This window comes from Populus nigra, chromosome 1 (genome assembly GCF_951802175.1).
Source record: "Populus nigra chromosome 1, ddPopNigr1.1, whole genome shotgun sequence".
NCBI classification, from domain to species: domain Eukaryota; kingdom Viridiplantae; phylum Streptophyta; class Magnoliopsida; order Malpighiales; family Salicaceae; genus Populus; species Populus nigra.
The window spans coordinates 30,442,469-30,460,385 of NC_084852.1; the positions used below are offsets into that span (position 1 = coordinate 30,442,469).

The 17,917-nt window shown below is 33.6% G+C and overlaps 1 protein-coding gene across 1 annotated transcript; it reads left to right on the forward strand.

Moving 5' to 3' along the window:
- Positions 1–56: 56 nt before the first annotated feature.
- On the forward strand, positions 57–11,402 carry LOC133670408 (serine/threonine protein phosphatase 2A 55 kDa regulatory subunit B beta isoform-like). Its single transcript, XM_062090897.1, has 14 exons — positions 57–529; positions 2,699–2,802; positions 2,937–3,035; positions 3,138–3,257; positions 4,196–4,387; positions 5,292–5,383; positions 6,522–6,640; positions 8,505–8,628; positions 8,710–8,833; positions 10,086–10,154; positions 10,246–10,337; positions 10,437–10,514; positions 10,600–10,667; positions 10,784–11,402. Exons 1-14 carry the CDS (start codon positions 418–420, stop codon positions 10,918–10,920), a joined length of 1,530 nt encoding a protein of 509 aa, XP_061946881.1. The 5' UTR covers positions 57–417; the 3' UTR covers positions 10,921–11,402.
- Positions 11,403–17,917: the final 6,515 nt, after the last annotated feature.

Below are 17,917 nucleotides of genomic sequence, written 5' to 3' on the forward strand. Positions count from 1 at the left end.
TTTTCTCCTTTTACAAACAAAAACAAACCTTTTTTTTTCTTTCTTTCCTCTTGTGTTTTTTTTTTTTGTGTGTATATATATATATAATTTTTTTTTATAGAGAGAGAGTGTGAAATTTTATTTTTCTCATTTAGGCAGAGAAATAGAAAGGTAAATCAAAAAGAAGCCACACCCAACCATAAAAAAATAGAGAGGAGAGGCGAATGGGAGGGGGCTCTCTTTCAATGGTTGAACTATTATTATTAGTACAAAATACATCTCTCATTTAAGAAATGAAATGTCGAGGATGGGTTTTGGTGGTTTCTAATATTGAGTTGAAAGAAGCGATTTTTTTTTTAATTCTCACTGACTGAATGGTTGATTTGACTGGGTCTGAGAGTTAATCTGGTCTATTTGATTTCTGATCGTCTAAACAAAATGAACGGTGGCGATGAAGTCGCTGAAGCTCCGGCAAGTCCACCACAGCCTCTAGAGTGGAAATTCTCTCAGGTATTCGGTGAACGAACAGCTGGTGAAGAAGTACAAGAAGGTAATATGTTATTCATTTGGATCCACATAATATTTGGTATGGGTTTTGCTAATTAGGGTTGGTTTTTGGGTTTTGGATCCGAAATGGATCGGGGGTCATTCAGATATTGTGTTTTGGTTTGTGGGTCAATGAGTTTTTTTTTTGTTGTTGTCATTTGAACAATTAGAGTGACTGATTCCCATTTGTTAGATACTTTAATTAATTGAGTAGTGGGTCAATGAATATTTTTTGTTGTGATTTGAACTAGTGGAGTTACTGATTCCAATTTTTTTATACGTTAATTAATCGAGTAGTAGTAGTAGTAGTAGTCTAGTGAGCTTGGTGAAGTGGAGAACTTAATGGTTATAGTTTGGATCTTAATGATACTGTATAACCAATGGTTGATATGTCTGATTTAGTGAAATGTATTGATTTTTATGTTTATGTGGATAGTAATTTCTTCGGTTGATAGTTGATACATTTTACATATGCATACATGTGAGTAGGGCAGGTTCAGTGATAGACTTATGTTTTGTTGTTTTGTCTTCTTATTCATAGTTCAAGAACAGCTTTTGTAGAGATCTGGAGAGACTTCTTTAGAGTTGAATAGAGCTTTAGTTTTTTTAGTTTTATTTTTGCGTCAATGTCCCTGGATGTTGCTTGATTTGGATAGGTTTGAGATTAAACTGAATGGATTTTTCTGCATCGTTTCCAAACTTGTGGAAATTAAAATAAAGTGTTTCTCAGATATGGAGGAGTTTTACTAGAAAGAAACCCCATAGAAGACATGTCATTGGTGGTTTGTCAAGAGATATCACAATATAATGAGTTATTGAATTTGGATACAATATGATGATGGCGAGATGGATGAAATTCCAGAAAAAAGGAACATGTATATAATTTTTAAAGCTCGAGAGGGTATGAAAAGAGGCAGGTTGTGGGGATCCTGTGTCCCATTCATTGCTGAAGTGGAATGAAATCTTTGAACATGAAGAAGGATTATTAGAAGTTATTTAAATTAAGATGAAATGAAGGAGCAATCCAATTATGTTTCCCCTGAAGCAGGATTTTGGGAATAACATTTGGAACAGTCTTGACTTGCATCTTTGCATGAACTGTAGCTTCGAAGAGTGCAATGTTTTCCATGAAGGTTGCATGTCTAAAACTCATTACATTGCAGATGAGATGATGGAGCTATAAGAATAAATATAATGACCAGTAGCAAGTGCCAAAGCTGACTGCCAGCAGTTGGGATGCCAAGGTTTATGACTTTGAGGTAATTTGGTAAAGAGTGACCTTGAGAAATGGATGTTTCCTTGTGATAGTTTCTTCTATTGAGGACTTGATGTAGAAGATAGGATTGTATATCCTTATTTAAACAAGGAACAGAGAGTCTTGTTCAGTGCTCAGGGATTATGGACTTACGATGACAATTTGTTGCTGAAAGTATGTATTTCTACCTCAAAGAAATCATTATAATTTCTCTAGGAGGATTCCATCACAGAGTGGTCTTCAAAGCTACTTTATTTCATTTGGAAAAGATTGATGATGTTGATTCTAGCATGACTTCATCGGACGAGACTTTTTCGAGAAACTTACCTTTGATGTCTCCAATGTTGCAGAATTGTGCCATCACTGTTATACTTTGAGTATTTGATTGTTATTGCCCTGGTGAATTTTCTGTTTGGTGCTCAGGGAAATAGAATGGCTGTTTGTTTGGTAGTAAAGTACAACTGTATGTGGTGGAGTCTTGAGTTTGGTAATCTGTTGCCGGAACAATTGAATTTTAGCAAAAGATTCTGCAACATTGGGAGAAAAGGTTAAATTATTTCGTAGATTATCTTTTGTTTATGCAAACAAATGCTTACCATACTGTGTACCTCCAGCAAGTGCAATGGGCTATCCATCCTAGGAGTTGTGTTGGTGTCGTATTGGATCCTGTTCCAATCTGCTGCTCATTGAGAGCCTGTAGCTTCTTTCTTTATCTGGGCATCGATGATAAGGATTTTGGTTTTTCTTATTCTTATTTTCATGCTGAATATGTTCTTTGCTTATGTGTTTGTTTATTTGTTTGTTATGCCTCTTCAACAAGATCATATATTTCGTTTTTGCTACATAATATTCTTCACAGCTGTATGGCAGGACATGTGATAAAATTCCTCAAATCTTGTTTTGTGTTTCTTTCCGCAGTTGATATTATTTCAGCTATTGAATTTGATAGATCTGGTGATCATCTTGCTACTGGTGACCGTGGAGGCCGCGTGGTTCTCTTTGAGAGGACTGACACTAAGGATGTGTGTTCTTTCTTCCTTTTATAGCTTCACCTGTAAAATCCAATATTGATATGCTTTTGCTAATTGTTTCTTGTTAGTGGATTTATTGTCCTGCTAGCGGCAGCATTATGATGATTTTGTTCTCTAATGTGTAGCATGGCGGATCCAGAAGGGATCTGGAGAGGATGGGTTACCCAATTAGTAGGCACCCCGAGTTTCGTTATAAAACAGAATTTCAGAGCCATGAACCTGAGGTATTCTTTTCTGTCTTTTATTCCGGACTTGATTTCAGATGCATTTTTTCAGACCACGCTTCGAACATTCACTGTTGTGTGTTCAATTTTTTTTGTGGTCAGTTTGACTATCTCAAGAGCTTAGAAATAGAGGAGAAAATCAACAAAATCAGATGGTGCCAAACAGCCAATGGTGCTCTCTTTCTCCTATCTACTAATGATAAAACCATCAAGTATTGGAAGGTAGGAAAGGAACCTTATCTTGAAGCATGATGAAAGACCTTGCACTTTTCATTTATCATGTCTGCTTGCGAGCTCATTACAGCATTTTCAACTACCGAGTTTGTTATTGAGCTACCTGGCCAGTGGCCTGTATGCTTGTTGTGTACACATGGCATATTGAGAGAATACATATTTTCACTTTTTAAGTTGATCTGTTTTGAGGCAATGTTTATCAAAGTTCTTAATTAAGTTTTGGTTTGTCTTTGAATTTGTCCATTCAATAAATCATGCATGCAAGGGTGCCTAGATATAGCTTAAATGGGAGTATGTATATCAAACTGTGCATGGCATGCTATGGTGCCTCCTTGATGTGTCAAGTGCATATAGGTTGGTACTGATTTGCTGCTTTATAGAAACACTGCAACTTAGTGCATGATATAGAACTATATTACTGACCCTGTAATTAGTCTGGGTGTTGCTTTAGAGAGGTTGAATGGGTAGCAGGCATCACCAGGAATATATGCAGATGGATTTTCATAATCTGTGCTCAAATGTGGGCTTCTAATCATGACCCTGTAATTAGTCTGGGTGTTGCTTTAGAGAGGTTGAATGGGTAGCAGGCATCACCAGGAATATATGCAGATGGATTTTCATAATCTGTGCTCAAATGTGGGCTTCTAATCATGACCCTGTAATTAGTCTGGGTGTTGCTTTAGAGAGGTTGAATGGGTAGCAGGCATCACCAGGAATATATGCAGATGGATTTTCATAATCTGTGCTCAAATGTGGGCTTCTAATCATGATGGCTAGATGTATCAAAAGAGACATTTGTGGGATATCTCATATATCAACACATTGTCCTGACTGCTTCAAGTGATATTTTTATTGATTTTTGATCTATGGTTGCTACATTCTTGTCCACTTATTTATTTGGTATTTTTTTTATGAGAATTGTACAGGTCCAAGAAAAGAAGGTGAAGAAAATTTCTGAGATGAATGTGGACCCTTCAAAAGCTGTAGGAAATGGTGGCATTGCCAGTTCAAGTATTGGTAAACAATATCTTGCAAATGGAGGAGACAAGTCACACAATTTACCAAGCAATGACTTGAGCATTTCACCTGGGTGTTTTCCATCATTGCGTTTACCTGTGGTAATTTTAGTTAAACAAGTCTTTTTTTTTTCCTCTGTGAATTGGTTGTGTTTTTGAAATAAGTAAAATTATCTCCAGTTTTCTCATTTTTTTTGAAAAAATTGAAAATAAACATGCTAATACCTAAAAGAGCAAGTGCAATTTTTTTAATGGATTGGTTCCCCTATGTAACTTTTAATATAGAAATTTTCATTACTTTAAAACGTGGTCAATTGATTTGCTAATGTATAAATGGAAGTCAAACCTTGTTTTTCTCACTTCAAATGTACCATGTAGGAAAGGGCCATTCATGAAAAATCACAGGAGAGAAAAGAAATAACAGGCCTTAAGACTTTAAAATGGAAAGATGAATACACAGCAGAACAGACCATATGAAAAAGCTTGTCATCTTACGAAACAGACTGTTATTCAATGATAACCAAAATCCACAATGCTAAAAAAACTGAAGGAAATCCTAACAATTAGATCACATAACAGCTGAAGACCAAATGAAATCTAAAGCTACTAAACACTCTGAAAGAATTTTCACATATCTCCACTTTTCACATATGACCATGATTATACGTCAAATGAATATTGCTTTCTTAATGGTCTCCTTGTCCAAGGAACAATGATTTCAATTGATTATGTAAGCTTTCTATGTTATTGGTGCAGTTGTTTTATGCAATGTGGTTCCTGAATGAAATTTAGATGAAGCTGGTTCCCCCTGTTCCTTCTATGTGTGCCTTTTAATATTTTTTAAAAAAATATACGAGACAGGAACCTAATCCTGGAAGTCCTTTTATTTTCCCGTTTCAGGCAGGATTAGGGGGAATGTGGGTGTGGGTGGTGTTGTTAAAAGGAAATTTTGTTTCTGAAATGCTTGTATCATCTTATGTGGATCTAACTCTTATGTGACCCTTAGGTGACTAGCAACGAGACAAGCTTGATGGCTAGATGTCGAAGGGTGTATGCGCATGCGCATGACTATCATATTAATTCAATTTCAAACAACAGGTTATTCCTTTTCTTTTATGGTTGTTTGGAACTTTTATTTGCATTTGGTTTCAGTAGGTGTTGCTCTTCTAAAGTTTCTGTAATTGTTTGGTTCTTGGGTTCATTATTGTACTATGATAAACTTCAATACTTTGTCTACACATGTACATTATTTTCTCTTTCCTTATTGACGATGGAAATCCATCATTACTACTTGGCATCCACAGATTTTCTCTTAAGAAAAAGTGACGTTGTGATAAAAGAGCAGCAGCAGTTGTGTTTATTTTATTGTTGTGTTGTTTATTTTATTGTTGTGTGCTTGTAGCACATTTGGTCTGTAACGTGCTCTTTTCCTTGTAATGTTACGAGTCCCATGGACTAAATAGGGGATGGAGATGGAGACTGACAAGAATTGGTTTAGTGTACTTTATTTTTTATTTGGAATGCTTTGACCAATGAAAATAACAGTGTTGTGGCTCATATTTTTTAAGATAGACAATATAAGAATGAGAATAGTACAGAGGAACAATTAGGAGAATAAGATATCCTCTGAAGTTGAAGAAACAAAATAAAGAAACATGCCAAGGGTGCACTCAATCTTGCTGAGTGCAGCCAAAAAAAATCATTTTAAGCCTCCTGATACCCCATAAAAAAAAGTGTAAACCATAATTCTATCCCATTACAGTTGCTTCAAATGAAATGATCTTTGAAGATTCTAGGAACCCTTCTGCAGGCTTGTAAAGTTGGTGTTTATTCTCAAAGCGGTGAGCTAATTATCTCACACATTAAATCAGAGGACATTTGAGCTACAAATGCTGTTAGGATTTAGTGCCTTTATGCTGGTGGCTGGCCTTAGTTTTTTTCTTTCTTAATTTTACCTTTTTTCATGTGTTAAATTTGTCATTTTTGAAGAACAAAATTGCACTGTGCATGTAAATTGCTTGGTTTGGGCTAGTGCTTTGTGTTTTAGTTGCCTCTGTCGTGCTAGAAGTTGCATATTGTGGGTTTCTAGACTTGCTAGTTTTGTTCATTGCCTCTATCTGAAACACATAATGAGAGATTGTACTGGAGCATTTCTCTTGGTTTTTTCTAGCTTGTCTGATATTGGTATGGTTTTATTGAAATTTCACTAATCTTCCTACACTGTGATATATTCCAGTGATGGTGAAACTTTTATATCAGCTGATGACCTCCGAATAAATCTTTGGAATTTGGAAATCAGCAACCAAAGTTTCAATATTGTTGATGTCAAACCTGCAAATATGGAGGATTTAACTGGTAAGCCTCTTGGTCTCTGATGCTGATTGTGTGATCCACATACTTTTGATCAAATTTTGAGAATTCTGGTTTTTATGTTTTACTTTCTGGAACCCAGTTCGAATTCATGAATAGTTACTGGACAATATATACTGTCAGCTTCCCCCCTATGGTTGAGTAATTGATTGCTTCAACCAGTGTTGTCAAAGGCGAAAGACACCAAAAGGCACCGAGCCTATAAAATACCCGAGGCGCTAGGCGCATGCCTAGGCACTCACTCGAATGAACCAAGGCGATATGCTATAAATTAAAAAAAAAATTGTATTATATTATATAAATCTAAAATATATATATCTTCCCAATTAAGATTACATCATTAGAAAATCAAAGGAAAATATAAAATACCATAACAGTCATATAAAGTCATATTTTTCACCTTTAAAAAAAAGATAATTTAAAGTAGTAAGTAGCCAAATAGATTAAAAAGAAAAATTAAATGTCATCATCATTATTCATTAATCTTCAAAAACATCTCCATGTGTGCTTTCCTCTCCTGCACTTGAATCCTCCATATCCTTCATTTCATGATTATAATTGAAATCCTCATCTCTCAAACTATATTGCACTTGTTTAGAAAAAAAATAAAGTATTAACTGTACAGATGTGTTGTTCTTCGACTCCCATTGTTTGGTGTTTCTCTTTTAAGGGTGCGTTTATTTGCCCGGAAAGTGGTTTTCTGGAAACCACTTTCCAAACTTTCCTGTGTTTGTTTGCCATTAGAAAAGTTGGTCAACGGAAAACACTTTCCAGTCAAAGAAAAATTTGGCTTGATTTCCAAGAAAGTGTTTTCCTTTTATTTTGGGCAGTTTACACTTTCCAGAAGTTGTGAAAAATTTAGAAATATCATATTATTTGCTGATTATATCAAATTTGGTCCTCAAACTTTTGATTGATATAAATTTTGTTTGAATCTTTTTTTTTTTTAATTTCATCCTTTAAAATTTGATTTAATTTTATTTTTATATTAACTCTGGTCCTTATTTTTATGATTGTTATTTGCTTATCTTTTATCATTTTTTTAATTGAAATTTTTTATCTATCAAATTTGATGCTCATTCTTTTGATTGTTACTTATTTTATTTGAAATAATTTATGAAATTATTATTATTATTATTTTAATTTCATCATCTTTTAATTTTTTTATTTATTAGATTTGATCTCTATTATTTTGATTATTATTTATTTTATTTGAGATAATTTATGAAATTAGATTTTTTTTCAATTTCATTCTCATTGAACTTTTTAATTTATAAGATTTGTTCCTCATTATTTTAATAAACTTGAAAAAAAATAAAACATTAATAAGTTATTTTTCAGTATATTTTTCATAACATAACCAAACACTGGAAAATGTTTTTCAACTTATTTCCAATGACACTATCAAACATCGAAAACTAATTTACTTTCCAGGAATTCACTTTCCAAAAGGAAACTACTTTTCAGCAAACAAACAGGGCTTAAGTGTCTTTCATTGTCTGTTTGTCTTCCACTTTAATGCTTTTTTTTTACCCTATTCTTTGTTTGTTTACAAAAATACCCCTAAGTTGTTTCTTGTGGTAAAATTAAAAAAAAAGAAAAATCCAACAAAAAAGGAAGAACTTCAAGCAGGCGCTAGCCTTAGCGCCTTGCACAATCCACTCACAAGGTGCTCGCCTAGGCGACGCCTCATTGAAATCCAACGCCTGAGGCTAATAAAAGTGTTGGGGCCTCACCTCGCCTCGTCTGGAGCATCTCAGCGCCTCTTGACAACACTGGTTTCAACTGCTAAGTATCTGTATTGCTGATACTCTACTTGATGTCTCAACCTGTACACTTATACCTGCAGAGGTTATAACATCAGCAGAATTCCACCCCAGCCATTGCAATATGTTAGCATACAGCAGTTCAAAAGGCTCAATCCGACTCATTGATATGCGACAATCAGCTTTGTGCGACTCTCATGCCAAATTGTAAGTGTTTTTACTGGCTTTTGTGGAAGTCTTGTTTCAATACTATAAACAGCCCTCCAGTAACAACATTTACTTACACAGGTTTGAGGAACCAGAGGCACCAGGCTCCAGATCATTTTTTACAGAAATAATTGCCTCAATCTCTGATATTAAATTTGCAAGGGATGGAAGACATATACTTAGTCGTGATTACATGACTCTTAAGGTTTGGGTTGATATAATTGCAAAGGTTTTGGTTCATATTTTTTTCATTGAATTTGTTGTATGTCTTTGGGATTCAAATAGTCATAGGAGTCAAGGGTTATTGAACAAAACTGGCCTCTTAAGCATGCTCTGTTATGCGTTTTATGCATAGAAGAAATATCCATCTCTGCAATCCATAGGATGTCCATACAGTATAATTCCAACTATGCAATATTCATCAAGCAAAATGTCTAGAGAAAGAAATTGTTTGTTTCCTGCAAATTTGTTTCTTCTATTAACTGTTGCTGTAAGCTAGACAAAGGAGGTTATGTCTGTAACAAGGTTCTAAGACATTTGACACTAAGTACATAATAGGATATTCTGTTCATAAAATTGTGAGGATGGCATTTCTCACATTATTAATCTGAAAAACAATAAAGGAAAAAAAAATGTTGGGAGACTGCATGTTGGAGCATTCTAAAACTGTTTTTTCTTTTTGCTTACTGGATCATGTTTTTCAGTGTATGCTATGGTGACAAGGATAGTTGATTCAGGGAAAATGGGTACTACTGTATGAAATTTTATGATAAATTAAGCATTTTTGCAAGCTGGTCAACACTGAAACCTTGTTTACCTTGAAGCCATTTTGATCAAAGAACAATGTTAGGCATGCATTATTCTAGCTGATAAAGATGCAGATTTCTGGACGATGGAAAGAGTTTGGATTGATGATGCGTGCCGTGTTATTTTGTAATGTTAGAGATTTTTATTCTACTTGGAATTTTTTAATTTCACATGTTTGGAGGGCATGAGTGCATTATAGGGACTTTCTAATTTTTTCTCCTTTTTTTTCAATTCATCTGTTCCGAGAAATTGTTTTTCCCTAACTTTAAAATGTTTGGTTTAGTATATTTGTCTATTGGAATATGGGAATGAGTGAAAAAAGGGAAAAACTCATCTTTCTAACTTGCTAAAATTAGAAACCAAGTTTTCCAAGAAAAAAACATTTATCTGGTAAAAACAATCTGTATAGTTTTCTATATTCTTGAAAGATTTTTCAAAAAACTGAAAAATATCTCAAAATATCAAACGTATGTCATTTTTTCTATTACTTCTGGTTTGGCTTTGTGAGAATGTTTCAAAAAACTACAACCTAGTTTTTAGAGTGGTTGATTTTATTTTCATGATACCTAAAGAAGTTATTCATGCATGTCCTCTTGATGTTAAGTTTGAATTTTTTTTTTATTCTCAGTTGTTTATTTTCTTTATTATAGCTGTGGGATATCAATATGGATTCAGGTCCAGTTGCAACCTTCCAGGTTCATGAATATTTAAGACCAAAGGTGAGATTCCTTTCTTTAGGCAGCTTAACCTGCAAATTTTCTTTGTTAAGCCGTGTCAATTCTAATTATTATATTTTTTGAATCTACCCAGTTGTGTGATTTATATGAAAACGATTCCATCTTTGATAAATTCGAGTGTTGTTCGAGTGGTGATGGATTGCGAGTTGCAACAGGCTCCTACAGGTCTGGTTCTTACATGTCCATACATCTGGTGACTGTATTATTGTTATTGACATCATCTCTTCATGTGCCATAATATGTTATTTCTTTTCATGTCCAAAGCAATCTGTTCCGAGTGTTTGGTTGTGCCCTGGGAAGTACTGAGGCATCAACTTTAGAAGCCAGCAAAAATCCAATGAGGTAGTTTCTGATTGATATGACAGTGAGATTGAAACCAATGATAGTTAATATGGGATATCTTATAAATCTTGAATTACAATATTAGGAGACAAGTCCAGACCCCTTCAAGGCCTTCAAGATCCCTAAGCAGCATAACACGTGTTGTAAGACGGGGTCAGTACCTTCACTTTTCCTCTTCTTCCTTCCTACCTTGCACCCCTCTTCCATGTTCTTTTGTCATCCTAACAACATGTTTTTATTATATTAATCTGGAGATCACTCACTAACAGGAGCAGAAGGCCCAGGAGTTGATGCAAATGGAAATTCTTTTGATTTCACCACGAAGTTGCTTCACCTAGCATGGCATCCAACTGAAAATTCCATTGCCTGCGCTGCCGCAAACAGCTTATACATGTACTATGCATAAAGATGATCCACGGAAGAAATGTAATGCTGTTGGAGAAGATTTCTTTTCCCTTCCCACCGAGTTAGGTGGAGGCTACAACAATATTTGCATTTCAAATGCCTTCAACCTGCAGCGCTTGCTATGTTATATCGTTGACCTGAAACGGCTATTGAAGAATCCACGAGGAAGCAACATGTTCTCTATGGTGCCAGCTAGATCTCATCTCCTCCCCCTAGAAAGAAAATTCCTTTCCTTTTTCCACCCTTTACAGCGTATCTTCTAAAATAGAAGATGCCATTATGTCCAAGTTGTGTTGGGTTGAAGTCATAAGAAAATGCGATTGTAGCTCTTCTACAGCAAAACGTAAAGGATTTTCAGTATTTGCCTCTAGGTTCAAGGTGAATGTAGTTCTACGTAGATCTTGGTGGGAAGGAGCTGTTGAAACTTTCAATGCAATTTTTCAATTGATTCTTTATAATGCTTGAAACTTGAATGTTTTATTCCTTTTCGGCTACTGATTCTTTTGTCTCTAGGATCATCAAGCAAGCTTTACTGACACCAATTGCCATTTGCCCATTCCATACAGTTTAGGTGGGAGGATGATCAGTCTCTGCCAGTAGTATCTTCCTTTTGTCCTTTTCTAAATGAAATGAGCAATAAATCTTCCCAGTGTAACTCTGTGATCATGCTTCATCGGTGTATGTGTACTCCATGCAAGGGCCCTCCATTCGGAATTTAAGAAATCAAGGAGTGTCCTCGCAAGCTCTCTTGGAAATCTGTCATTGAAATAATTTTATAATTACAAGCCATACGTGCGTGCATGTGGAGAGTATCGCAATCCACAAATAACATCATCAAACCCCACAAAGTTTGTGTTTATAAAATTATGTCAATTTAACCAAACTGTATTATTAGATGACACAGACGACTGTAGATTATAATTTTTTTTAAAAAAAGTTTAAGGAATAAAAAATATTGTTTTTTTCATAGAAATAAGAAATTCTAAATTTTTTCAAGGAATAAAAATTTAATGTTTATAAAAAATAAATGCTTAAAATTTCTTAATAAATAAAAATAGTTCCAACAACGCTTAATCATTAAAAATTTCAAGAAATTTAGAGCTTTTTATTTCTTAATAATTTTCAAAATTTTATGTTGATAATAATGTTTTTATTTATTAGTTTTTGAAAAATTAATGACTAGTTATTTTTGGATCTTTTTAATCTGAGATTCTAAAGACTTTTATCTTCTAGAATAGTTTTAATTTAGTTAAATCGAAATTATAATTGGTTGTCATATTACAATTCAAAGCAATTTAGTTTGAGTATGTTGGATTAACCAAATTTTGGAAATATAGGATAAAATCTGAACATAACTTTTTCAAAACAGACTTATTTGCCGAATTGTACAAACACTAGGGCGGTATTTCCAGATGGAACTAAATTGATGGTTGCAAAAGGAGCAGAAGAAGTCGAATAAAGAATACTACTAGTCATGGTTCTCAATATTCAACCCTTTCGAGAATTTAAACTTTGATAGCACGTGGCAACTGAACCAAAGCTTTAGGGTTAAGCTTAACCAGTCTAGAGTTAAAATATATTTTTTATATTTTTTTCTTTCAATATCATGAATTAGTTTTATGTATAAGTTTGTAACCTTTAATATTAAAAAAAAAGAAACAGAATAATTTTTTTTAATATTTTTAAAATCTAGACCAAGTTCTTATAGATTTCATAAACTGGTTATTAAATTCAAAAATACATGTAAAGATATCAACAAAACTATTTTTTTTGCATTTTTGTATTTAAGGATGCTAAATCATGCTTTGTATTTTCTTTTTATTTATGCAAATATGATTTTTATTTTTATTTGTGAGAGACTTGGCCATATGAAATTTGAAATAAATTTATATATTTTGAAAGAAAGATTTTGTTGTTTTTGTGGAAAGAAACCAATTTATTTAACACCAAAAAAATATATTGTGTATAGGTCACAATTTCAAATATTAAATATAAGGCGGGAAAATACGGGGAACTTAAAATTAATTGCAAAATGATCTTCCAAAAAATTTGAAAATTTATTGAAATTGGATTAAGACCACGTTTAGCATAACATAAATATCGTTTTTTTATCTAGCTATTTTAAACATGATATCAATTCAAAATGAATTTTTGTTCATTAACTTGAATTTGATCAACACTAAAAATCCACACGAATCTTATTCATTTCACGAACTTTGTTCAAATTTCTTGCCAATTCTAATAATTAAACACGAACTCAAACATAACTCATGCACCAACATTTAATGTCAAAAAAGCAATCACAACCTAAAAAAAATAAACTTATAATTCAACATAAATATTAAAGTCATTTTGAAGTCAAAACACACAGCAAACCAAATAAACATTGTCCAAACAATCCAAGAATTATACACAATAATAAGTATTTTGTCGACTAAAGTGCACGATATTTTATTAATTTGTCAAAAAATGATTTGAGGTTATGAATCGACCTTCCAAGGTGTTTAAAGTATCCAAGAACTACTGGATTCAAGGTAGGGGTGTTCAAAATAACCGATTAACCGAGAAAACCGATAAAACAGAAGAAAAATTAACCGAAAAAACCGATCCGAAATAAAAAACCGATTAAACCGATTGTCAAAACCATAAATTTTAATAGGTCCGGTTCAGTTTTGGTTTTGAACCAAAAACCGGAACAAACCGAACCGGACCCATTAAAAACCAAAAGTTACACAAATCTCTGAGGTATAAATAGTTAAATTGTAAACTAACCCTAACAGTTAATATAACCTTCCTGTCTCTCACAAAAAGTCGTCGCCCCCCTCTCAATTAATTTCTAATCTTCCTTTCCTGGTTTCCCAATCTTCCTCTCAATTAATTTCTAATCTTTTTTTCCCATTTCCCAATCTTCCTTTCCAATGAGTTTGTTGAACGAGCTTTCAATGCAAAGGTCACATTTTTCAACTTCACATATGAAAATTGATGGCAAAGGGCAATGGAAACCATAATCTTCCTCTTTTTCTTGTTTTTATCTTTCCTCCCTTTTCATTCTTGCTGTCTTTCTTGTGGTAAGTATTGGTGGTAATGGTTGAGATCGATGGGACTAATGGCAATGGAAAACATGGAGGAGATGTTTTGGATATTAAAGATAATTATCCTTCATCTAGTTCCATCAAGAAAGTTTCTGTCTTGAATTTCTGTACCTTTCATGCAAAAGGTGCTGTAAAATCCATCTTTTTTCTGTGCCTGTGTTTTCTCCTTGCCATATGAAAAATCTGGATGATGGGATTAGGTTTCCTGGTTTTTTGCCAAAAAAACTGGATTTAACCGAACCGGACCGGTTCGGTTTGAACCGGTTTTCAGTCCGTTTCGGTTAATATTTCACAAAATTAATATAATTCGGTTCGGTTAGTTTTTTGAGTCTAAACCGAACCGAACCGAACCGTGAACATCCCTAATCAAGGCTGGAGAAGCACTGGAACAGTGATGGTGCGTGTATCCACATGTCACTACCATTGGCGGTGCGTGAGTTCACGCACCTTTATCATCGGAAGAAAACCAACCATGGGATTTGAAGTGCCTTTTCTTTTATTGGGTTTCCTGAATATTATACACGTAGTAGAAACTATGAAACAAAATTATTCGAGAGTTTCTAGGATCTTGTCAGACAGATCTATAGTTGTTTAGGGATTTATTACTTGAAGATCTAATTTTTTTCAGCTTTGAATAATTCTTTAAAGGCTAGGTTGTCACAAAACACAAGATATTCAATTGTCCGGTCTCCAACGGTAATTCACATGAACCTCATGAGAAATCTCCTAAATTCTTATTTAAAAGAGAGGGATTATTATGCTTAAAGTGCTAACTCTAATTTTGTGTTTACATAGTTTTCTGTCTAACATACAACAACTCATAAAAATAAGAGGCATAACTTATTATCTATAGGGTAATTTGAAAAACCCTATAAATTAGTAAAATATCAATTTGCCCCCTTTATAATATCCACATATTAATTCAGGATAATTTTATAAATTAACTCAATCAAGTCCTTATTTGATTTTTCTAATTCTAGAAATATAATCCATGTATTAATTATATTCTAGTCCTTAATTTCTAAAATATATTTTAATCAAGACATATTTAATTAAATTATCCCAGTTTAATTTCTGACTAATGGTTCTTAATGTATGTGATCTATTAAGTTCATAATATGTTGGCCCAAATATAAATTATAATTCTAATTAAATAGAATTAAATAAATTAAACAATTTAATTTATTATCAATTAAAAAATTGATTAATTTATATTTGAAGATCAGGTGCATCGTCTAGCAACATATCATGACCCCTAAAATATTACAAAAGTCATTAGTGGTTTGACTTAACCTTTTAGTGATCGGTTTCTTAGTGTAATTAATATCCTTTCATAAAAAATATTCCAATTTAACATTAAAACATAGAGTATATCTGCCATGTTAAATTATATATGTTCTCTATATAATACTTATTGATCGTTTGAATAAGATTTGAAACTCTTTTCAAATCTCATTCCACATTGACCAAAGATTTCTCAATCAATATTATTTGAGAACAAATGAAATATTTTTCCTAATTCACCTGGGGTAATGAATTCTCTCATGATCACTCAAGTACCTTTATATAATTCATGCTATATCCAATGTCTAACCTTTCGTTACTTCGATTAAGATAACATGTAACAAGATCAAAATATAATATTCTCTATATAAGATGACTTAGTGATCTTAAGTTTAAGGATCACTTATATAATCATCACGTGAGCCTTTCCAAAGACATAGGTGATCTCTTTATATGGAATTCTCATGCAGGTCAGTTCAGTGTATGTGATGCGAACCTCGTGATCACATGTTCACGTAACCCACACGCAAAGACACCAATTCCCAGAAAGCCAAGTAAATCAGGTTTGATAGGAGTGTGACACAAAGATAACTTGTACCTAGGCACTAACACTATTGGAAACGGAGACCCCCACCCAACGAATATTGATTCGCGAATGAGAAGTATAAGGATGACGCCATGAAGACAGTTGTTCTCCGATAAGTTATTTTTCGGTTCTTTAGAGAACCATGGAAGAGAGATTATCTCACCAACACACACACACACAAAGTGCGACAAACAAAATTTTTTATTATTCTAAATTGTCTGACTTACATGTCTAGTTATGCCTTTATTTATACTCACTCGACTTAAATAAACCCTAATAGACCCCCCTTAGGTGGACTTATATGAAGCCCCCTTACAATTGATCCAAATAAGTAATACTAACCCAAAGACTAAGAAGAAAATAATAAAAATAATACAAATCCAAAAATTATCATCCTAAATATGCTAGAATCAGATTTGTTACCATTAAGAAGTCCCAAATAGACTAGGAAATCTGATCTGAAAGTAGAATTTATTCTGAAGTCTTCTTTCCTTTTTGTAGCTAGGATTATAAGGAATCATTGTAAGAAAAGGATTTTGAACATTTATGAATCGTTGTCACACATGGAAAATATGTTGCAGCCCATTAAAGATCTTTGGAGAATTAGGAGATTCCTAAAATAAGCTGCCACATCCTTTTAGGAAAAGAATCCTAGCCAAATAGAAAGTCCACAAGTCAAAAGGAAGTAATTAACAAAATTCATACAGCCTCTGATGACCCGTATTTAGATTCCTTCCCAAACTCCGATTGACCTAAAATTTTAAACCAAGGTAGGAAAACATGTCAGGAGACCACGCAAAATTGCAGCTCGATCCAATGGTCGGATTGAGAATTATGACTGTTGCCGTAAAACTGGATATGTGCACTTTTTACGTCAAAATCCGAATTTGACCTTACCTGGATCGTATCAGTAAGTGTATTATAACACGCACCTATATATTAGTTCTAAGTATCCCTTATACCTCAGCTTATGAGAACAATTACTTCTTTTTATAAAGAAAAGAACATATCATGTATCACTCTTTATGACTCTAATGAATGTCCAGTATTTAAGAGAGCATCGACTAAGAACATTTTAAGAACAATGCTTTAATGTAATAGGAATCTCATAATTATAACAACTTTATAATTTTCTTTACAAAACTTTTTTGTCTCATGGACTTTATCTTTACTCTAGATTCATTAATCTAATATTATATGAATATTAAAGATAAATTAAGCCTTTATTAATAATAAATATGTATTTATATGAATATAATAATACCACGTGTAACCAACCAATTGGCTATAGGGCATATTAAATCAACACCTTTCTCTTTCTATCTACACCAACCATATAACAAAAGGCAAACTAAAACCAAAGAAACAAATCATAAAAAGTTTCAGGTCTTTTTCTTTTCTTTCTTAGACCTGTTAAGACCAAGACTATGATGCAATTAGAGTGTATGTCATTGTAGGAGGAGGTCAAAGAGATGACATCGATTTCTTGGTTGTTATTGTGGATGGAATGGAATGGAAAAGATAAAGAGCTGCTGGTCGCTGGAGAGATAGAGCATTGGGTAGCTTGGATAAAAGATGAGAAGCCATTGGTGGTGGTACTCATGATGACGTACTACTAAAGCTGGCGTTGTTAGATATGCTACTAACAAGAGTTAATATGATGTTAAGGAGCTAGTGGTTGAAGCTAGTGGAGGAGGTTGTTTTGGATGAGAGGAATCGAGACAGAGTTGTTATTGTGAGGGAGAACTCACCGTTACTGCTGGTGTTAAGGGTTTGAGAGATGGCGTTGCCTACTATTGTTGAGGCTGGTCGTGGAATGAAGGAAAATAGGTTTTAGGTGTGTGGTAGCTAGTGTCTTAAAGAGCAATATTGGAATTGTTTTTTAATTTTTTTGGCTAACAGCTGATTGGTAAAAAACAATGTCTAGGTTTTTCCTGTCTTTTTAGGGGGAAGAGTTGGAAGGTGCTGGATTTGAGGAAGAAGATGGAAAGAAAGAGTTAGTTTGTTGTTGGTTTTGGGGCTGAGATAGGAAGGGT